Source organism: Urocitellus parryii, chromosome 8 (assembly GCF_045843805.1).
Source record: "Urocitellus parryii isolate mUroPar1 chromosome 8, mUroPar1.hap1, whole genome shotgun sequence".
In the NCBI taxonomy this organism is placed as follows: Eukaryota; Metazoa; Chordata; class Mammalia; order Rodentia; family Sciuridae; genus Urocitellus; species Urocitellus parryii.
In genome coordinates, this window is record NC_135538.1 from 131769018 (window position 1) to 131793608 (window position 24591).

General features: G+C 36.3%; 1 protein-coding gene across 1 annotated transcript in view; it reads right to left on the reverse strand.

The window, feature by feature from the left end:
• The window catches only part of Gmds (GDP-mannose 4,6-dehydratase), a 632956-nt gene that overhangs the window by 114110 nt on the left and 494255 nt on the right, over window positions 1–24591 (reverse strand). The window contains exon 8 of the mRNA XM_026398920.2: window positions 11254–11372. Coding sequence (XP_026254705.1) covers window positions 11254–11372 — 119 coding nt within the window. The remainder of the gene's footprint in view (window positions 1–11253; window positions 11373–24591) is intronic.

The window sequence follows — 24591 nt, forward strand, 5'->3', positions numbered from 1 at the left end:
TTTTCTTTTTTTTTTTTTAAAGACAACAATTTGTGACAGTTCTTATGGTTCCCCAGGTTGACTGGGCTCACTTGAGATGTCTTTACTTGGGGTTTCTCCTGGGGTCAGATACTTGGGACTGCAGACATCTGAAGGCCTGATTGTGTTAACCACTCAGGATGCTTTGCCTGTGTGGCTAGCAGTTTGATGTTGGCTAGGGTCTCAGCTGATGCTGTCCAGGTATGAATGTCCTCTTCATGTGATGTGCCTGTGACCCATCAAAGGAAGTCGGATGTGGAATTTTGTGCTTGTGGTATTCTATCAGTGCTCAAAGTTTCAGATTCTGGAGTATTTTGAATTTTGAGTTAGGAATATTCAACCTGTATAGAATAAATAAGATGAATGTTCTGCAAACTCAACTCCACTGATAAGAGGCAGAAAGAACTGAAACAGTTACTGGGTACACAGGAGAGTACCATTTTGTCTAGGTGATAGGCTGCCACTCAGAAGACTATTATTAAAAGCACAAAGTAAGGTCTTTCATTCATCTAGAATGCTGAACCATCACATCTCTCTTTCTGGGAAGAAGGTGAAAAAAACTTATGGGCCAGGCATTTTGCCTATAATCCTAGCAACTAGAGAGGCTGAGGCAGGAAGATTGCAAGTTCAAAGCCAGCCTCAGCTACTCAGTGAGACCCTGTCTCAAAATAAAAAGGGCAGGGGATGTTTCTCAGTGGTTAGAGTTAACTAGCTGGTACAACCACAACAAACAAAAATACAAAAGCAAACAAACAAACCAAAAACCCCTTATGGTTTCATCAAAATTTTCTGTGTCTAACATTCAAAGGCATTTTTAAATAAATCATAAAAAGCATGTGTAATTTTAGTCTGTCATTGGAAACAAAATGGAGATGACAAGATTTTCAAAAGACGTCACTGCTTGAAATTTCAAATGGACTTTAGTGAAAATGGTGTAGCTATTTGGTACGCATTTTCTGCTGAGGGAAAAAACAGCAATGAAAAGGCCTATCTTAGGGACAGAAAGGAGTCAGATATACTAACTGTCTGCTGCTCAGTTCTGAATGAGAGAGAAATATTTCCCAGCTAGTGATCCAGAGGATACTGTTGCTGGTGCAGGACTTAAATATAGATCTCAAAATTAAGCTTGGACTGGTGTAGCTCAGTGGTAGAGCATGTGCAAGACCCCAGCATAAAAAAGTCTAAAAATAAATAAATAAAAATAAGCTTAGAAGCCTGGCATGCTGGCATGCTGGCATCTGCCTATAATTCCAGTAGCTCAGGAGGCTGAGGCAGGAGGATCTCAAATTCAAAGCAGCCAGCCTCAGCAAAAATGAGATGCTAAGCAACTCAGTGAGACCCTGTCTCTAAATAAAATATACAATAAGGCTAGGGATGTGGCTCAGTGATTGAGTGCCCCTGAGTTCAATCCCTGGTACTAAAAAAATAAATAAATAAATAAAAAATAAGCTTAGAAAATGTTGTGTTAAAACTAAGTTAAATAGTTACTGTATATAGCTCTTTTAACATGCTATGGTGGTTATTGGTTCTCCAAGAGAAAGTTAAGGTATAAATATTGCTTAATAGGCTAGGCATGGAATACCATTTTCAAACAGTATCTCCAGTTTGGGAAAGACTACTCGAGTATAAATAAACAAATAAACAAATAACATTTAGCCCATAGGATTATAGGACCAAAGGATATTGTGATGACTGCATTCAGGACATTATCTCCAAAATGGAAGAAGAACAAGGTCTCATATTCACTTTTCAGAAGAGTGTCTGACATGAGAAATCATTTGTAAGACAATACCAAATGTTTGGAATTGTGTTTAAAGTGAATTTTTTTAAATTACAAAAGTACCCAAGTTCATTATAGAATTGGGAAATAGAGAAAAGTATAGGATAGAAAACTAAATAATAATACTACACCCCCAACCCCTCCCACTTTTTTAAATTTTGAGACAGGTTGCCCTGGCTGGCTTTAATTTGCAATCCACTTCCATAGCCTCCCTTGGATTACCACTATACCCAGCTGCTTCGGCAATCACTAACTGGCTTTCTATCCCTACAAATTAATCTTTCTTAGAATTTAATTTAAACAGAATCATACATATATATTCTTATGTGTGTGATTTTTTTCACCAAGTATAAGTAAAATTTTAATATTTATCTATGTTGCAATTTATCTATATTGCAAAAGTTTATGCCTTTTTATCACCGAGTAACATTCCATTGTGTGAATATAGTACATTTGATTATATAATAGGAAGAAATGTTTTATTAGGAATAAAACTGACTTCCTTAACAAGATTCCTAAAGCACAAGAAGTAAAATCAAAAATCAATAAATGGGATGGATTCAAACTAAAAAGTTTCTTCTCAGCAAAAGAAACAATCAATAATGTGAAGAGAGAGCCTATAGAAGGGGAGAAAATCTATACCACATGCACACGAGATAGAGCACCAATCTCCAAGATATATAAAGAACTCAAAAAACTTAACACCAGAAAACAAATAACCCAATCAATAAACGGGCTAAGAAACTGAACAGACACTTCACAGAAGAAAACATACAATTGATCAATAAACATATGAAAAAATGTTCATCATCTCTAACAATTAGAGAAATGTAAATCAAAACTACTCTAAGATTTCATCTCACACCAGTCAGAATGGCAATTATCAAGAATACAAACAATAATAAGTGTTGGCAAGGATATGGGGAAAAAGGTACCCTCATACATTGCTGATGGGACTGCAAATTGGTGCAACCACTATGGAAAACAGTATGCAGAATCCTCAGAAAACTTGGAATGAAATGACCATTTGACCCAGCTATCCCACTCCTTGATTAACACCTAAAGGACTTAAAATCAGCATACTACAGTAACACAGCCACATCAATGTTTATATCAGCTCGATTCACAATAGCTAAACTGTGAAACCAACCTAGATGCTATTCAAAAGATGAATGGATAAAGATAATGTGGTACATATACACAATGGAAAATTACTCAGCCTTAAAGAAGAATGAAATTATGGCATTTGCAGGTAAATGGATAGAGATGGAGGATATCATGCTAAGTGAAATAAGCCAATCCTAAGAACCCAAAGTCCTAATGTTTTCTCTAATAAATGGATGCTGATCCATAATGGGTGGGTAGCAGGGAAGAATGAAGGAACTTTGGATTGTGCGGAGGGGAGTGTGAGGAGAGGTGGGGTAGTGGGGATGGGATGGATGGTGGAATAAGATGGACATTTTTACCCTATTTACCCATGATTACACTACCAGTGTGACTCAGCACCATGTACTGCCAGAGGAAGGCGAAGTTCTGCTCCATTTGTGTACAATGTGTCAAAATGCATTCTACTGTCATGTATAACTAATTAGAACAAATAAGAAAAAGTCTTGCATTAGTTCAATTTGGTTTAACATGCTGATCTCTAGGATTTATAAAATAAGGTATTACATTGAAAATTTTTAATTCTTTAAACACTTATTTAAAAAGAAAATAAAATTGCTATGCATATTCATGTGAAAGTTTGGACACATATTGTGATTTTTCACTGGTAAGTTTGTATCATTGTTGGTTACATTTAAAATGTATATTAGATTTTATAAGAAAGCCAAAATATTTTTCTAATGTGGTTGTACCATTACTTTCACAAGTACTATAGGAGTTCCAGTTGCTTCACATCTTCATCAACACTCAGCACTGGGTCATTTTTCATTGTAGCCATTCTAAAGAGAGTGTTAGGGCCTCACTTTGTGGCTTAAATGTAGCTTTCTGGGGCGGGGCTGGGGCTCAGCAGTAGAGAACTTGCCTCTCACATGTGAGGCCCTGGGTTTGATCCTCAGCACCACATAAAAGTAAATAAATAATAAAATAAAGGTATTGTGTCCATTTATAACTAAAAAATAAATATTAAAAATATATAGCTTTCTCAGGTAACTAAGCATGTTGAGCATATTTTCATGTGCTCAATGGCTATTTGTATATTTTCTTGTATGAAGTATTCAAATTTTTTTATTGAGTTGTGTTAATGTTGAATTATGTTTTATATTCTACATATAAGAATTGTGTCCATATATACATATTACAATTATTTTGTTCCCAGACTCTGGCTTGACTAATTGTTTTCTTAATGATCACTTTTAAAGAGCAGAGATTTTGAAGTGTTATTCATTTTATCATTTTTTGCTGGTTTTGGGGATTGAACCCAGAGCCTTGCACATGGTAGGCAAAGGCTCTACCACTGTGCTACATTCCTACCCCCCATTAAAAAAAAAGTTTCTTGCTTTTCGTGTCCCAAGAAATCCTTGCCTTTTTTTTTTTAAACTGACCTATATATATATATATAATGAAAACACATACAACACAAGAAACTAAAAAGTAATAAACTATATGATTACAAAGAGATGAACTACATAAAAATGTAAAATATTTGCTATTTGTAAAGCACTGTTAAGAACCTGAAAAGATAAACCATAGATGAGGAAACTATATTTATGTAAAAATTTAATAACAAAACAGTCTAGAAAATCTTTGACTACCCCAAAGTTGCAAAGCTATTCTAATTTTTATCTAGCAGTATGTTAATTTTAGCCCTTACATTTAAATCTATAATCCATTTGTGTGTGTGTGTGTGTGTGTGTGTGTGTGTGTGTGCGGTATGAGGTATCTGCTGAATTTCACTCCCCAACCCACATCATTATTTAGTGTGCCAGTATCATTTGTGGAAAAGACTAGTCTTTTCCAACTGAATTATCTTTGTGGAAATTCAGTTGCCCATATACGTTTGGGCTTATTTCTGAAAAGTTTCATTCTTTTCTATTGATCTGTATGTCTAACCTTATGTCAATACCATGTTTAAACTTTAAAGATGTTATATGAGGCAGTAAACATTCTCTACCTTTTTTTTTCAGAAACTCTAAATCCTCTGCATTTCTGCACAAATTTTGTCAATCTCTATTAAAAAAAGTGTGATCTTGATTAGAATTATACTCAATCTATAGATCAGTTTGAAGAAAATCAACATCTTATTTACATATGTCCTCCAGTCCAAGAATATGGTGTATTTCCCCTTTATTTACGGCTTGGTCAATATCTTCTAGATTTTAGTGTATGAATCTTTCATATATTTTATTAAATTCATCTCTGAGAATTTCATGTTTTTTTGATTCTACAATGTGAGGTATTTTTCATTTCAATTTTCAATTGTTAATTGGTAGTACACAGAACTACAACTGATTTTATGTATAGAGTTTGCATCTTGAGACACTGATAGGTACACCTGCTTAGCTCTAGTTGTTGTTTTTGTAGATTACTTAGGTTTTCTATGTTTGTAGAAATGTTACCTGTGAATAAAGGTAAATATTCTTCCTTTAATTTCTTTTTGAATAGGATTTCCAAGACAAAGTTAAAAATGATTTCTAGGGCCAAAGCAACTTTGGCCCTTACTTTAGGAGAAAAGTATTCAGTCTGTCGTCATCAAGTATGATAACTGTGTTTTTCTTAGATGCCATTTAACAGCTTAAAGAAATTTTCTTTCAATTTCTAACTTGTTGAATTCTTTTTTATTTTTTATAATAAATAGTCATTGAGTTTTTCAAGTGCTTTTTCTGCATGTGTTTTTTTAAAAAGTCACATTTCTCTCTCTTTTGCCCGGGCTGGCCTTGAACTTGAAAACATATTGCCTCAGCCTTCCAAGTAGGTGGGATTACAGGTGTATGTCACAATATTTGGCTCCTTTGTATACTTAATACTGTGAATTACATTCATTTTCATATGTTAAACCAACCTTGCCTTCTTGGGATAAATTCCACTTTATCAGTGTATGAACATTATATATTTTGAGATTCAACTTGCTTATATTTTATTAGTAATTTTTTGTTTCTATGATTATGTGGAATACTAGTCTATATAGATTTCTTTCTTTACAATGTTTTTATTCTTAGTACCAGGGTAATGCTGTCCCTGTAAAATGAGTTGGAAAGTGTTCATTCTTCAAAATAAATAAAGCAAGATTATTACTTTCTTTCTTAAATTCTTGCTAAAATTCACTAGTGAAAATTAGTTTCTTTAACAGATATAGAATTATTAAGGTTTCTATTTGTTCTTGAGTCAGTTTTGGCAACTTGTGTCTTTTATAAAACAACACCATTTCCTTTAATTTGACAAATTGGCAAAAAAATTCTTCATAACATTCCCTTATTAGTCTATTAATGTCTGTAGGAGCTGTAGTGATGACTCTTCTTTTATTTCTACTATTTATAATTTTTGTCTTTTCTTTTTCTCCTCATCAATATGGACAGAGATCTATCCAAGTTTTGGTTACATTTACTTTTTCTGTAGTGTTTTTGTTTTTCTATTTCATCAATCTCTATTTTTACTTTATAATAGAAATATCCTTCCTTCTGAATGCTTTGGTTTAATTTACTCTTTTTTTTTTCCCCTAGCTTTTTAAGTAGAAAACAAGCAGTTGTTCAAGGAGCTTTCTTTTTTTTTTTCAATATTTATATAGAAAGGCATAAACTACTCTTTAAGCATTGTGTTAGCTGTATCTTATAAATTTTAATTTTCTGCTCTTACTTTCATTCAGTTCAAAATATTTTCTAATTTTTCTTGAGATATCCACTTTGACCTGTGAATTCCTTAGAAGTTTGTGGATTTTAAATATTTTTCTGTTTTTTTAATTCTAAATTGATTTCATTTTGGTCAGAAAGCATAATTTCAATTCTTTAAAATTTATGGAGACTACTTTCATGGCACAGAATATGGTCTGCTTTGGGTGACTATTAAAGGTACTCTTAAAAAGAATGTATATGCTGCTGTTTTGGTTAATGGATGATATATTTTATAGCACTAATTAGGTCAAGCAGTTTATTATGTTGTTCATGTCTTCTATGTCCTTTTTTTTGTCTACTTGCTTGTTAGTTATAGAGAAAGGAATGTAAAAATATGCAAGCACAAAGTTTGCCTGTTTCTCTCAGTTCTATCAGTATTTTGAAGTAGGTATAAATGTGTGTATACACATTTTAAACTGCTATATCTTCATCATGAATTGATCTCTTAACATTGTGAAATCACTCTTTTTATTCATTGTAAATTGTGAAGTCTAATTTTTCTCATACAATATAACTCTTTCAGATTTCTTACGATTAGTGTTTGTATACTGTAATTTTTTTTCTTATTACTTTTAATCTGTGTTTTTATTTAAAAGAGTCTCTTGTAGAAAGGACATTGCTTTTCAAGTCTGACAATATCTCCCTTTTAACTGGAGTATTTAAATAACTTACAATTGACATAATTACCAATATAGTACCATTTCTATTTGTCTAATCTGCTATTTGTTCTCATTTTCTCTTTTCCTGCTCTCTTTTGGTTGAGTATTTAGAATTGCAACTAACTCTATTATTGGCTTATTGTTGTTCTTTGTTTTGTTTTAGTAAAGCTATAGAATTTATAGTATGGACTTCAACTTACTGTAATCTATCTTCAAACAATTTATACCAGTTCACATTTAATATAAAACCCTTACAACAATGTAATATTTAAATATTTCCATCTCCCCCCTGCAACTCTGTGCTACTATTGTTACACAACACACACACACACACAGTATTAGAAACCCCATGGTAAATTATTTTGAATTTAAACATCATTTTAAAAGATATTTAGGAATAGGGGGCATTAATATTTTTCCCACATATTTACTATTTATTTTGCTGTTCATTTCTTTATAGATCCAGGTTTCAAATTAGTATCATTTTTCTTTTGCCTCAATGTTTGCTGGCAATGAATCATCTCAACTTCTATTTGAAAAAGGAAATCTTGAATTAATGACTGTTTAAAAAATATTTTACCTAGGCATAGAATTCTAGGTTCTAGGTTTTTGTTAGCAGCTTAAACCTATTGTATTCTGCCTTGCATATTTTTTTTTGGGGGGGAAAAAGGGTCTTTTTTTTCCTATTTGTTCTTCAGTAAGTAGCTATCTTTCTTCTTTAGCTATCTTAAGATTTTCTCTTTAGTATTTATTTATTTAATTATTTTATATTTTTTAGTTGTCAATTGGTCCTTTATTTTTATTTGCTTGTGGTTGAGAATCAAACCCAGTGCCTCACACATGCCAAGCAAGCACTCTACCACTGAACTACAACCCCAGCCCTAGCATTTATTTTTGGTATTTTGATTAAGAAGTGTGACTTTCTTTGTGCTTATTCTTCTTGGGGTTTATTATGCCTCTTGGATCTGTGGTTTTATTGTTTTCATGAAATTTGGGGGAATAGTCATTATTTAATTCTTTTTTCTGTGTTTCTCCCCCTTTTTCTCCCTTGGACTTCAATGGCATGTCAGGTTGCTTAATAATTGTCCCCAAGTTCCTGAAACTATTCTCTCTCTTTTTTCTCCCACTAGTCTTTTCCCTTCTGTGCTTTCTCTTGGATCATTTCTATTATTATGTCTCCATACACACTGGCATTTTCTGTAGTATCTAATATGCTCTTTTTTTAAAAAAAAAAATTAGTTGTAGATGGACACAATACCTTTGTTTTATTTATTTATTTTTATGTGTTATTGAGGATCGAACCCAGTGCCTCATTCTTGCAAGGCAAGTGCTCTGCCACTGAGCCACAATCCCAGCCCTCTAATCTGCATTTAATGCCAACAATGAATTTTTAAGATTTCAGATATCTGGTTTTTTATCTCTAGAAGTTTTTATCTCCATTGGTTTTTTTAAAAAAGTTTTGCTATTTACCACTCTCTCTGCAATGTGCTCCTGTCTTTCTTAGAAAACCTGAACATCATTATAATAGTTATTTAAATATCTTTGTATGTTCATACCAATACCTTTATTATTCCTCAGTCTGTTTTTATTGATTGATTTTTATCCTGGCTATAGGTCATGTTTTCCTGCTTCTTGACATGACTACTAAGTTTTGATTGAAAGCTGAACATAATGAATTCTGTGTAGTTGAGTGTCAAGATTTACTGTTTTCCTGTAAAGAATGTGGGGCTTTGTAATGGCAGGAAGCTAGGTTATTTGTGTCCAGTTCCATCCTTTTTAGAGCTGTATTTAAACCTGGTTAGCCTAAGTCTAGAGTAGACTTTGCTCTACGGAACAGCTTCTTGCTGAGGCAGAGCCCTTCTGGAATCTGCACTGTACTCTCTGAGGGATCCACAGGTTGCCTCATCATGTATGGCTGAGTCTTCAAAGCCTTCTAGTCTTGGATGAACTGGAAGAAACATTCACCTTCCGCTTCTCAGGTAGTTCTGTGTCTAAGTTCTTGTGGCATTTCTTACACACATGCCTCTTATTATTATTAAGTGAAGACTTAAGAGGACCTCTATGTAGATTTCTGGAGCTCTGTTCCATATAGATCCCCTCTCTCTAGAATTCTGTCCTATAATGTCCAGGTCCCTCTGACTATGAATTATGATCTCTGCCCCCTCAATTCAGCAGGACAGTTGTTCTAAGCTTGGGGTTCTCCTTGCTTGCTCCTTGTACTCCCAGGGAGAAAGCAGGACAGGGTGATTACAGAGCTCCTCTAATTCATTTACTTTCTATCAGAGATCTCAATCCCATATTGCTTGCCATCCAGTATCTGAAACAATTATTTCATGTATTTTGTCTAGTTTCCTAGGTTTTTAAAGATAAAAGGTTAAATCTAGTTTTTTTTTTATTCAATTATAGCTAGAAGTGGAAATCCTTTCTTATGGTTCAAAAATGAATCTTAGAAAATAGTTTGGTGGTTCCTCAAAAACTTAAACACAGAATTACCATATGACTCAGAAATTCTACTCCTAAACCCAGATCCAAAAGAATCAAAAGCAGAGACTCAAATAGATATTCATGAACACATATTCACAGCAGCATTTTTCACAGAAGCCAAAAGTATCCACTAGCAGATGAATGAACCAATAAAATGTGGTATACAAACAAAATAATATTATTCAGTCTTTAAAAAGATGTTAAATGTTACAGTGTGTATGAATTTTGAAGACATTATGCTAAGTGAAATAAGACAGTCATAAAAGGACAACTACTGTTGGTTCCACTCATATGAGGTACCTAGAATAGACAAATTCATAGAGATAGAAAGTAGAACAGAGGTTATCAGAACTAGGGAAAGAGAAATTACTATTTAATGGTTATCAAATTTCTCTTTTTAGGATGATGAAATAATTCTGAAAATGGATAGTGGTGATGGTTAAACAACAATGTAAAGGTAATTAATACCACTAAACTGTATATTCAAAAATGATTAAAATGACAGAGATATGAAAAATTGTGGTATATATGTGTATTAAGAATTGTAATGCAAAAAAGTACATGTATAATGGCATAAATTGACATGAACATACTTTATATACAGAGATACAAAAAATTGTGCTCTATATGTGTAATAAGGATTGTAATGCAAAAAAATGATTAAAATGATGAATTCTATGTTACCTATATTTTAGCACAATTAAAAAATCATTAAAAATAAAAATTTCATCTGTAATGATTTCCCACAAATCTTTCAAATATTCAACTATTAAAATATAACTTAAACATTTGTATAATGCAATATGTAGATGTAGTACATGATTATAAACTGAATCAGTTTGGTATAAAGTAGAGCAGCAGCCAAACTGCCAAAACTCAAATGTGATCTGATGATTAGATGGGAGTAATTCATCACTGTGAATTTCCTGAGTTTGATGGTTGTATTGTGTTTATGCAGAAGAATATCTTGTTTTAGGAAATGCACACACCAGTTCAGGATCATTGGGCACCAGATCACAACTTACCCTCAATGGTTTAGAGAAAAGGAGACTATAATGTATTTGAAGCCTTTCTGTAAGCTTTTGATGGTTTCAAATTTAAAAAAATATATGATGGAAGTAGTAAAATGTGGGGAATTATTATCACATTGGTCTAGAAAGAGTACAGTTAGACCCAGTAGAATCATATTAAAAGATGGTATTTACACTGTGATAAAAAATTTTAAAATAAAATTAAAATTAAAAACATTTAAAAATAAGAGAGATAAAAGAAATTAGGAAGAGACTAGGTTTAAATGCTGACAAGCAGCTGACATTCAATGTAAATGGGGTTGCATGCAATGCCCTACATGGAAACCTTCTGTTCTGATTTTGAGAGTGAAAGGGAAGATAAGAAAACAAAACCACAGTGAAGAGCAGACTTGTGTGCACACCTACCAGAAAATGTCTCTGAACAAGCAGCAATCAACCTCAGGTGTACTTACACAATGGTTTTTCCAATGTGCAAAAATGATTTCTCGACAAATTCACGGACACTATGGACCTCTCCAGTTGCTATGACAAAGTCTTCTGGCTCATCGTTCTGCAACATCAGCCACATAGCCTAGAGAGAGAGAGGCAAGTTCACCTGAAGGTTATACTCAATGACCACTTTGGGAATACAATGTTGTCAAATGCATATAATCAGATATGGCCATGTGCAGTTAGAAAAGGAGTGCAAATTTACTACAATAGTCTAACCTCTACAATGATTGTTCTTACAATTTAATGCACATCAGAAATATTTGGGGAACATCTTGGTATGAATGCCTGGGTCTAGTCACAGAGGCATGGACTCATAAGGAATCTTTAATCTTAAACATTGTAGAAGATTTTCATGTAGCAGTTCTTTGAACTCAACTTAAAGGAACATGATATCTAATAATATCTGTGAAAATAACCTTTTTATAGTATGTGTATGAAGAAACAGTTCCAAAAACCTTGTCTAATTTTCTTGCATGTCAGAAAAGGCAGACAAGAAAAAGTATTTAGGGGCTGGGGATGTGGCTCAAGCGGTAGCGCGCTCGCCTGGCATGCGTGCGGCCCGGGTTCGATCCTCAGCACCACATACAAACAAAGATGTTGTGTCCGCCGAAAACAAAACTAAATAAATATTTAAAAAAAAAAAAAAAAAGAAAAAGTATTTAAACCCAGATTATAAACCAAATCCATTAAATCATCAAAAATAGAGACTCATTTCTTAACAATAAAATTTGAAAATTTTACCATCAAAAAAGCAATATAAACAAGGACCATTAATGAAGAAACAATCAACAATAGAGAATACTACCATTTAAAAAAGTTGTCTGACAGGCAACAAAAACCAGAATGAGGGGTTCAGGTTCATAGTCAGGTGCTCAATTTCCATACTGTCACAGGCCACCACAATGAAATTAGAAATCAACGTTAAATAAAAAATAGAAAGCTACTGTGACAAATAGAGACTACATAATACACAGTTGAATGATGAATGGGGCTGGGGTTGTAGCTCAGCGGTAGAGCGCTCTTCTAGCATGTATGAGATCCTGGGTTCGATCCTTAGCACCACATAAAAATAAATAAACAGAATAAAGGTATTATGCCCAACTAAAAAAAATGGGATTGAAATAAAAAAATTCTTAGAGGCAAATAAAAACACTGATACAAAATATCAAAATCTCTGGGACACAATGAAGGCAGTACTAAGAGGAAAGTTTATTGCATTGAGTGCATTTATTAAAAGAATAAAAAGTCAACAAATAAGTGACTTAACACTACATCTCAAAGCCCTAGAAAAAGAAGAACAAATCAACACCAAAAGCAGAAGACAGGAAATAATTAAAATCAGAGCTGAAATCAATGAAATTGAAACACAAGAAAAAACTGTCAAAACAAAAGTTGGTTCTTTGAAAAAATAAAAAAAAATAGATAAACCCCTGGCCATGTTAATGAAGAGAAAAAGAAAACTCAAATTATTAAAATACAAGATGAAGAAGGAAATATCACAATGGACACATCTGAAATACAGAAGATAATTAGAACCTATTTTGAAAATTTATACTCTAATAAAATAGAAAATATTGAAGACATCAACAGATTTCTAGAGACATATGATCTGCTTAAACAGAATGAAGAGGTCAGAAATGATTTAAATAGATCAATTTCAGGTAACGAAATAGAAAATACCATCAAAAGCCTACCAACCAAGAAAAGCCCAGGACCAGGTGGATTCTCAACTTAGTTCTACAAGACTTTCACAGAAGAATTAACACCAATACGTCTCAAAGTATTCCATGAAATAGAAAAGGAGGGAACCCTTCCAAACTCATCTTATGTATGTAGCAAAATGAAATCAAACCTCTATCTCTTACCCTGCACAAAAATGAACTCAAAGTGGATCAAAGACTTAGGCACTAGAACAGAGACCCTGTGCCTCATAGAAAAAAAAAATAGGCCCAAATCTTCACCACATCGACCTAGGATCTGACTTCCTTAACAAGACTCCTAAAGTACAAGAAGTCACATCAAGAATCAATAAATGGGACGGATTCAAATTAAAAAGCTTTTTCTCAGGAAAAGAAAGAATTAATAAAGTGAGAAGAGAGCCTACATATTGGGAGAAAATTTTTACCACATCCACCTCCAATAAAGCATTAATCTCTAGGATATATAAAGAACTTAAAAAACTTAACACCAAAACAACAACAGCAACAACAAAACCCCCAAAAAACAAATAACCCAATCAATAAATGGGCTAAGGAACTGAACAGACACTTCACAGAAGAAGAAATACAATTGATCAACAAATATATGAAAAAGTGTTCAACAATGGAAGGAGACCCTCAGGGTTATACAAAATTACATACAAGAGGAAGTGAGGGGAAAGGGAAAAATAATACAAGGGGGAGAAATGAATTACAGTAGAGGGGGTAGAGAGAGAAGAGGAGAGGGGAGGGGAGGGGAGGGGAGGGGAGGGGAGGGGGGATAGTAGAGGATAGGAAAGGCAGCAGAATACAACAGACACTAGTATGGCAATATGTAAATCAATGGAAGTGTAACTGATGTGATTCTGCAATCTGTATACGGGGTAAAAATGGGAGTTCATAACCCACTTGAATCAAAGTGTGAAATATGATATATCAAGAACTATGTAATGTTTTGAACAACCAACAATAAAAAAAGAAAATTAAAAAAAAAGAAAATAAAAAAAAGAAAAAGTGTTCAACATCTCTAGCAATTAGAAAAATGCAAATCAAAACTACTCTAAGATTTCATATCACTCCTGTCAGAATGGCAATCATCAAGAATACAGGCAACAATCAATATTGGCGAGGATGTGGTGAAAAAGGTACACTTATACATTGCTGATGGGACTGCAAATTGGTGCAGCCAATATGGAAAGCAGTATGGAGATTCCTCAGAAAACTGGGAATGGAGCCACCATTTGACCCAGCTATCCCACCTTGGTTTATACCCAAAGGGCTTAAAATCAACATACTATAGTGATGCAGCCACATCAATGTTTATAGCAGCTTAATTCACAATTGCTAGACTATGGAACCAACATAGGTATCCCTCAGTAGATGAATGAATAAAGAGAATGTGGTATATATACTCAATGGAATATTACTCATCTTTAAAGAGTAAAATTATGGCATTTGCCAATAAATGGTTGGAGTTGGAGAACATCATGCTAAGTGAAATAAGTCAATCCCACAAAACCAAAGGCTGAATGTTTTCTCTAATATGCAGATGCTAATTCACAATAAGACAGGGGGCACTAGGGAAGAATAGCATTACCTTAGATTAGGTAGAGGGAAGTGATGGGGGCGGGGAGTGGAGGGAATGTAGGGACAGAAAAGATAGTAGAATAAAACAGACATTATTACTGTGTGTATGTATGTGATTGCATGACCAATATGATTCTGCAACATGTACACTCAGAAAAATGAGAAATTATATCCCATCTATGTATGATATATCAAAGTGCATAAATGAATTCTACTGTCACGTATAACTAATTAAAACAAATTTTAAAAATTATAAAAAAAGAATATGTGCTTCTTCCAACATAGTCCCCAGTGATATGTGCATTGAACTCTTGTTCTAACATTTAGTGAATACCATTTTGATTGGTGTCTCCCTACCTGGTGTTGGAAAAGCCAAGAAAATAGGTTGCTAAAATAAGCCAACCTAATTTCTCTTGGAAAATGCTACCAAAAAAGTTTAATCCTTCTTTATTCATTCATATTTGTAAATTTGTAGCAACCTTCTAAAAATAAAATGAATTTATTTACCATTTTACTTGAAGTTATTTCTTATGGGTATTTTCAAGTTTTTGGACTATTATCAGATCATTTTAAATGAAACTTCTGTTCTTTGAAGATCAGAGTTTGTGCAATTTTCCATGATATGGAGATGCAGCATGCTTAATGGGACAATATCAATTCCTTTTGAGTGAGTGATCTACTATATAGTAACTGGCAAAAGAAATAATCTTGGTGAATAGACAGATTTGGTCACATTAATGAAATATTTGCAGTTTCACTTTGCATTAAGAGACCATAGTTGATGAACTTAGATACAACACTTTTTGAATGTTAATTAATTAATGTTAATGTTTGATAAGGCTTGATCAGTTTGCAAAGGCACAGAATATAAGCTTTCCTTTTTAAGGGGACAGTTCATGCAACAGATGTAGTCTACATGGCTTGGTGGCCCTTGTACACTGTTAAGTGCTGGGGGCTGAGAGGAGGAGAAACAGAGAGGTGCTCTCTGGAACAGGCACCAAGGTCCACAGGCATTGGCAGAGGGCTGGGTGCTCCTTGTAGGTCTGTGCCTGCATGTGGAGTCATCACAGTCTGGTATTTGCTCTTTCCTCACATCTGGAAATGCTAATTTGGCCTTCCAGATCCTGGACCAGGGTCCCAAGTCTAGCCATTGGAATAAGTTCCTGTTGCCTCACTGGGTTTTCCTGTGATCAAACTGCACATGGCACAGTGGCTTCCCTGGGCCTTAGGTGCCCTTTGGTCGCCCTTCCCAACAAAGTCAACCTGCCCACCTCTCCCACCCAGGCACAAGCATGTACCTGTGCCCAGGCATACACCTACACACAGGCATGCACATACAAACTGGTTTTGGCTTTCATCAAAATACAATAAGAAAAATTAAATAGTTTAGGAAAAATTAAATTATGCTTCTGGGTAGAATTTCTGTTTGAATATTTTTCGGAGGGATTAGATGTAAAAGGGTAAATTCATTTAAATGTATTTGACTCAAATTTCCATTCTAAAAATAACATTTCAAATAGGTCTTTCAGGACTACTCAGCTGATTTTATTTCTTTAGGAACACTTTGTTGTAGAGTACTCACAGAAAAATCTTGTTTTTAGTCATGTGAAACAAAAGAAGGGCTTGGTAAAAATGAGAGGAGGAAACATGGGTACCATCGGTGATGAATCACTCTAAATGTGGGACTCAGTCCCTGGCAGGAATCTGAAGATTAGTAGGAGCCTCTGTTGCACAAGAGCAAGAGCCAAGAATCCGCCCTTTTCTTTTCCATCAAACTATCTGTGGCCTCTGACCTATCAATTTCTAGGCATTTCCTCTGGGGTTCATATTGTACCAGACTCCAGTCTGGGAATGGGAAGAGAAAGGATATACAATTCCAGATTTATTTGTTATTACTGAATAGTTTACTGGTTTTAACAGAGGGAAAGGGCTTTGTTTAAATTTCCACTGAGCATAATTAATGGTTATTGACTGGTAAATGAAGAACAGGTGACACTCTGGATTAGAAGATAAATGATCCTGTGTTCTGGTGTGATAATGGGTTAGTAATTTGCCACAGAGCTGAGGGTGAATGTGTCCCCATCATAATGCCAGATCATGTTCAGGAGACAAAGGCCCCTTGTGAGGAGGACTCGGCCACTCTCCTCAGTGTACAGCTGCATACGTTGATCTGCTCCATTTATTCTCTGATGGATGGCACAACTGAGGCAAAAGTTCACCCATTCTCACCTTCCTGTTCACATGCTGGACCACATGACCCATGACATAGCCGGGCCACAGTCTGACCAAATCGCCACCCAGCTTTGGCTTCTGACTGGAGAAGCGGTTTTGAGGTTACATGTTTTAGATGTCAGTCTTCTCTCTTTGTCTCTCAAGGAATCAAGGAGGAAAAGGACCCAGTCTTCCCACATTCTTTTGGTGCCCTTTAAGGATGTGACTGACTTATCCACTTCCTCAGATACTTATTTACTTTTAGTCCTGACCTGATTACCAGTGTGCATGAAAAAAATCCCAGGCCTTTTTATCCATCCCACAGGGAGGGAAGCAAATCAGTTAAGGAATGTACCAGAGCTTCAGATTCTTCAACATAAAAATGTCTCTCAATGGCAAATGAACAATGCAGTTTTCATATCACATTGTACTTTTAAGACACACGAGGATTAAGGGAACTCTGACTGCATTCGATTGATATTGGGTGACCAGGTTGAGATAGATATAAATGTTAGTTAGATTTGTACACATGCTCTCTTGTAACTACATAATTAATCCATTTTGTTCTACAAATCTAATAGAGATCAAAATAGAACTTTAATGTGAAAACTTTAAAATACAAACGCCCTTCTCACATTCTCCTATTCATAGGATCAAATGATGAATGCGGAAGTGGCTCTGGAGGCCCCTGGTGATAAGTCGCCAGCTCTGGTGGCTGTTCACAGCTGGACCACTGAAGGAGAACACCCAAAGTACATCACCACAGCCGACTGACTACACCTGATTCCATGCATGCCTTTTGGGGTGTGATGTGTGTTTGTCTTAAAAGTCTAGATTCTACAATTGCTTCTACCTTGCCATTAACCTGCAGTTCAGTATCCAAACCACAAACACTTATTAACTGAGCTGGCATCCATGAATAACAAGATTTGTTAATCAAGGTTATGTTTAACTATGTGTATTTGATTGCTGCTTTTTTAGCCTTGTGCTTTCGTGCTTTATATGCTTCTGTTATAAAAACAAATTTTAAAATAAAAATATATATACACATATATGTATATGTAAATGTTTTCTTTTTCAGAGGGGAAAGTCTATGAAATAATTCTGACAGAAATCATGAGGTCTAGGGTTATAGCTCAGTGGTGGAATGCTTGCCTAGCATGCATAAGGTCCTAGGTACCACAAACAAACAAACAAAAAAGTGAATTTGAACCCGTGGAAATGAAAGTTCTAGATAAAGGATGCCAAGTGTGTCCACTCACACACACTGCGTTGTTAAACAGTATCCAATCACTATTTTCATGATGTTGGCCTGCAATATATAGTTTAGGTCAGCACCTCAAAGGGGTATTGTGGAAGGCCAGGCCTTAGACTTGGTGGGACCCATGTAGATGGGTCTCAGGATCAGCCTGGGAGAGTACTTCTACTCTGACATTTTTGGGAAATAAGAATCAAATGATCTTATCAAAACAAATAAAATGACATTGATTAAATCAAACAGCACAGAATCAGAGTCTGGACTTACGGAGCCCTCCATCTGTTTGTTTTCTTCATGGACAAAAACACTGTGACGTGTGGATTCCTTTCATAAAAGGTCTTCCAGACATTTTAAAGATAAAAAGTTACTGAATAGGCAAAGCTGATAGATGATAAATTAATAAAAGCATCAAAATAACACAATACAATTTAGAAAGCTATATAGCCCTTGCTGCTTGTATTTTTGCTGTTAGTGTATCATTCCACATTGATATCACACATACTGAAAGAAAGAGGCTACATAAAAACTGACCCTGACCTTTATCCTTATTCTAGCCAGCCATACCAGTCCAAAATCCAAAGTTGGGTTTCATTTTTTCTTTCCTGAAAACAATATGAAACCCCAAAGCTCCTAGTTGTGTGTTAATTATTCTAAACAATTTTTTTTCCTGGGATATCTGCTCTTTTAGAAGGCAGATCCTAGTTATTTTAGTTAACAGAACAGTTAGTATAATATAATCTAGTTACTTTTTTTTAAACTCTGAGTATATTTATCTCTTCTATTTGTCCTATTTTTTTTCAGGCACACCAATTATGCATATGTTGTATCTCTGTTGTTGTGTCTTCTATATCTATCATCTCCTATCTAGTCGTTTTAATGTTTTTTCCTCATATTATTTTATGTGAGTTCCTCAAGGCTGTTTTCAGATGATTGTTTCAAAAACATTTATTTTAAACTTTGCAGCTAATACAATATCATTTCCTTTTTCTCTTCTGTATAATTCCTGAATAATACCAGATTGCTTTATATCTCTTATATTTCATCCAGGGGACATCAACCTTTTTTCTTGAAGGGTCAGACAGTAAACATTCTGGGCTCATGGGCACATGTTCTCTCCTAAGTATTCAGCTCTGATGATACAGCACAAAGCAGACATAGACAGGATAGAAACAAATGACTCCAATAAAACACTATTTACAAAGCCCATAGACTGTAATTTCCCCACCTTGGCTCTAAGTAAACTTATCAGAAACCTGTTAGCTATAATTTTTTTGAGTCTATATGGAATAATGACCTGAGCTCAGGGACGTAAGTGTTTTGTTGTTACTGTTGTTTTGGTACTAAGGTTTAAACCCAGAGGCGCTTAACTACTGAGCACATGCCAGCCCTTTAAATTTTGTTTTTGTTTTTGTACCAGGAATTCAACTCAGGGGAGCTTTACCACTGAGACACATCCCCAGCACCACCCCCAACTTTAAAAAAAAAAAAATTTACTTAGAGACAGGGTCTCGCTGAGCTGCTGAGGTTGGCTTTGAACTTGTGATCCTCCTGTCTCTTCCTCCTGAGCTGCAGTGATTACAGGTATACACCACTTCTTTGGCTATGTATTCCTCTTTGAATAATGCCTCTTGATGGGTGTTGCTCATCTGCTTCAATGATGTTTCTTCTCTTCTTACAGTTCTCTCCTCACTCCCTCACCCTCTTTGCCATAAGGTATAAATATTTGGGTGGCACCTTCCTAATTATTACTACACTTGAACAAGGCTGGCTGTGCTCAAAAATTTATCAGAAGGAACAGGAAAGTGCACTGAGGCCACCTGTGGCTTCACTGTAGACTGCTCCCAAGACCTCTTACCAAACTCATTCTAACCTTGGCCCAGGACATGGCTGCCAAAGTTTCTCAGCATTTTGCTGGGTAGTGTGGCTTACAGAATGGCCCATACATCACAGGATTGCTGCAGTATTATCTGGCAATTAGCAATTGCTCCACCTTCACCCAGGACCCATGATCTGCAGTGTCCCTCTGCTAGGAGGTTGTGCCATAGACAATAATACTGGGCTTTAGCAACTCTCTTGCCACTCTGCAGTGCAGCAGCAGGTATTAATAAGGGTATTTCCTGCCTTTTTCCATGTCAGTATTTTGTGGGCAAAATTTAAAGGCTATATGAATAGTTCTTAGCATCTTCCATTATTTTTCTCCAAATTTGTAGCATCTGTCTCAAATGCTTAATATCTTGGAATTCAAGTATGGCACATCTTATTGTTATAATGAAAATAAAGTTTCCTTTTTGCCATTTTATCCTTTTTCTTGATTTCACAGAGTTTCAAGGAAAGAGTGTTGAATGACAATACTCTTAGTTCAATATTTTAAAAGCAATATTTCTCTATACATTCACTTTTATAGGAAAATATCTTAAAAGATTAAACCTGTATAATTTAGTGAATATAGTGCTTGGCATAATATATTGTGAGGTTTTAAAAATTGATCTTATTAGTGCATTATAATTATACATATAGTGGGGTTCATTGTGACATATTCATATATACACAAAACATAATTTCCTTCCCTGCCTCGCTTCCCCCTTCTCCATCCTCTTATTCTTCTGGTCTTCTACTTATTTACACATGTTTTCATTTCATTGGTTCATTACAATATTACATAAAAGTGGGCTTCACTGTGGTATATTGAGCAAGTACATAAAGAGTCATGCCATCACATGTACCCCCAGGGTACAAGTGTGATAGAGCCTTAATGAAAAATGCACAAAGAAAGGTTGATACTCTTCTCTATTGTGACTTGATAAACCATGTCAAAACATAGTTGTTGTAATCTTTTTGTTGCTCATGATTCTAGAGTCAGGAGTTCAGGAGGGCTCAGGATACATGGCCTATCTTAGCTCCTGGTGGGTACGGATGGGTACTGTGAGACCATGAGGGCCTCTCTATGGCTATGGGGGTACGGATGGGTCTGTGAGACCATGAGGGCCTCTCTCCCAGGCCTGGCTGCCTCAGTTCTCCTCCACATGGCCAGACCCCACGTGGTGTCTTGCCATTCTTTAAATTAGTCCAAGCTTCTTTATATGGTGTCAGCTCTCAAGAAGGCAAACAGAAGCTGCAAGGCCTTATAAACACCTGGCCTAAGAGTCAACCATGGTCACTTCTTCTGCATACTACTGGTGACAGGGTTGAGTCTGAATTCAAGCAAAGGGGAAATAGAGTCTCCCCCATGACAAGAGGAGCAGTAAAGACACATTGCAAAAGACCTGCAGGATGGGTGGGATTGTTTCAGCCATCTCTAGGAAGAGATTACCACAAAGGGATATCTCCTGAAGACTATAATGTCAGTGGAATGATTTAATACAGCAGCAAGATTACTACATTTGTCTTTAATATAAGCATTATTGCTTTGACTTGCAGATTCTATGGAAAGGTCCATCTGTATTTAACAATGCTCAATGATAGGTTTCTATGAGGGCGAAAATAATTCACAGTATGGCACCTAGAATATGGAAGCACGCTTTCAGGTCACTGTAATTTGACAAATATTTTAACTTGGCCCAAACATCACTACTGTCACAACATACTTCCCAGAAGTAGTTGGTTGTTTCCTGGAGCGAACCCAGCCACCTACCTCAGCCAGGTGTTTCCAATTACCTGCTCCCACTCGAATACCCAGGTAAGCCATACTAGAATTGGTTCCTGGCTCAACAGGAACAATATAAAAGCCCTGGGTATGCTGGAGGAAGTTTCTTTACACTCATGACCACCTGATGGACATCTCTGTGCTCTTGGTTCCTGGCAATGCTGCCTAAACCTGTTCCTAGGAGGCCAGCTCTGACCTGGCCATCATCTTATCCTGCAAGCCTCTCCTGACCACCTGATTCTGACTCTGACCTTGGGAATTCAACTTCTGGGATGGTTCTAGGCCCTTGAATAGTGGGTCTCTAGGCCTTGCTGTGGGTCTCTCCTTTCCAGTGTTGGCAATCATTGTTACCAGTAAATTAAAACTATATACAAACTGGGTGTGGTAGCTCACCCAGCCAGTCCCAGCAACTTGGGAGGTTGAGACAGGAGGATCATAAGTTCGAGGTCAGTCTCAGCAATTTAGTGATACCCTGTCTCAAAATAAAAAAATAAAAATGGCTGGGGGTGTAGCTCAGGGATGCAACTTACGTGGGTTCAATCCCCAGTGCCATAATACATATATCATGTACTAACAGATAGAACTTCATAAGGTTAGTGTACAATAGCACTGTCCAGTAGAAATATAAAGTGGGCCACATATATGTAATTTAAAATTTTCTATTAGTCACATGAAAAAAGTAAAAAGAATGGTGCAGTGGATTTAAATGGTTTATTTAACCCAATATATTGAGTATGTTATTCTTTCAATATAATACACTATTGAGAAACTTGACATACCTTTACTAAATACTCAGTCTTCAAAGTTCAATGTGTATTTTGCACTCAATAGTACATCTCAGTTCAGAAGAGTGAAAGTCTGAGTGTAAGCACAGGAGGCTGGTGGCTGCCCCAGTGGACAGTGCAGGGCTAGAGAAGCTGCTTCATTTTAAGGAAGGTGGGGAAACTCAACTATGTGATGTGATACCTAATCCTACCTGCTCAACCTGCCGAGACACTGCCAGGAGATGCCTTCTCACCTTCCCCAGCACACAACTGGAGGAATAAGCCCCTCTCCTCCCTCCTTTGTAACTGTTTCCACTCCCTGACTCCTATAGCTATTTCACTGGTAACTAGGAGAGAAAGCAAACTTCAAAAGCAGTACAAGTAGCTCCTAGTTCACGGGCAATGGCATTTGAGTACCTGCCTCATTCATCCACAGATGGGCAGTCATATCACACTCCCCACTCCAGCTGGGGTACCTGGGAGTTAACACCTAAGGAGCATTTATAGGTCTGGTAAAAAGTAGTGTTGAAGAAAGGAAGCAGGAGTACTCAAATTGAACAGGCATTAGGATCATCTGGACAGTTAAAACACAGATTGCTGGTCCTCTCAAGCCCCAGAGTTTCCGATTCAGGCCTGGGATTGAAACAGCATACATTTGTAACAGGTTCCAAGGGGAAGCCAGGGCAGCTACTCTAGGAACCACACTGAGAGTTTGGGCAGTGGCAGATTTGGAATCAGACCACTGCTTCAACTCCAGGCTGCTACTTAATGGGCAACTTCTGGGGAGTTACTTAATCTTCCGGTGCTTTGGTAAAATGAGACTCCTACCTCATGGGGTTGATTTTAGGATTAAATTAGCTAACATATGTAAAGTGCCTGGAACTGTGCCGGGGACATAGGAAGTGCTAAAGAACTACTATTTATCACCAGGAGGATGATGACAACAATGATTACTACGGAGTTTAAGGGAGCTATTAGTGCCTGGGAGAATCAAATTCATCTCCATGACCAAATTCTTGCACCCATAAATGGCAAGGGGAGGGAAGGATATAGGGTGGGGTAAATTAAATCCCAAGTCTGTTAGTCAGAGCCACAGAATTTTATAGCTGGAAGGGGCCTCAGAGATGTTCTCATTTAGTTCAACTCATTCTAAAGATGAAGCAACTGAAACCAGAGAGATTAAGTGGCTCGCCTAAAGTCACATACCTACTTGTGCCAGAGCTGGGACTACAGTCTCGACTCACCTTCTGTTCTTTCTACTGCATTATGCTCATGTGCATTTTCCTGCAGAGACTCTGATACAAATGCTGGCTAGGAACTGCTATACACTAACCTGGGGACCAACCAGGCAGTCAGTAAATATTTATGGAGTGCCTGGCAGGTACCAGGCACTATGCTAGAGTATGGATATATACTAGACAGTGACAGACAAGGCAGGCACTGTGCTGGGCCTGGGGACTTCTAATGTTTATATAGGAAAAAGATTTTACCGTCCAGCATCTTATTTAAGGAAAGACTTGTGGGACACAGGCTCCAGGTAGTACCTGGGAGCCAGCAGGTATAGGTCCTTTCTAAGCCCTCCATCTGATAAGTAAGACTGTCCCCACCCACTGCTCTAGCCGAAGGGGTGAACCAGTAATCTGTCCCTGTGCCTCCTGCCCTACCAACTCCCTTATTGTATAGGGGGACTTAGCATATTCTGGGCCATTCAGAGTCTCAGAGACATCTGTAAGAAGAGACACAAAGTCTAAAATAGCAAGACAGCATCAAGCACTGAAGTTGTGTGAGACCTGCCTGGCCCTGAGCTGGTCCTAAAGATTTCCTAGATGCTGGCCTGCAATCAACATGAATGAAAAGGGAAGCCAGTTACATTTAAGAAAATATTGATTGTCACAGTTATATATGAACATATTGCTATGGGAGGAAAGAAATCACACAGTATGCGCATGTATACACAGCCATACGCAGCAAAAATACACATTGATACACAAAGAATAATTTAGGGAAATCCCTTCCTCTCAGTAAGGGCCTGTATTCATTACTGAAAACTAAACAACAAAAACAACAACAAAATCCCTTTTGTTCCCCATGATTTAAAATAAAAATCAAGAGTGTGTCCACAAATTTGATTAAGAAGT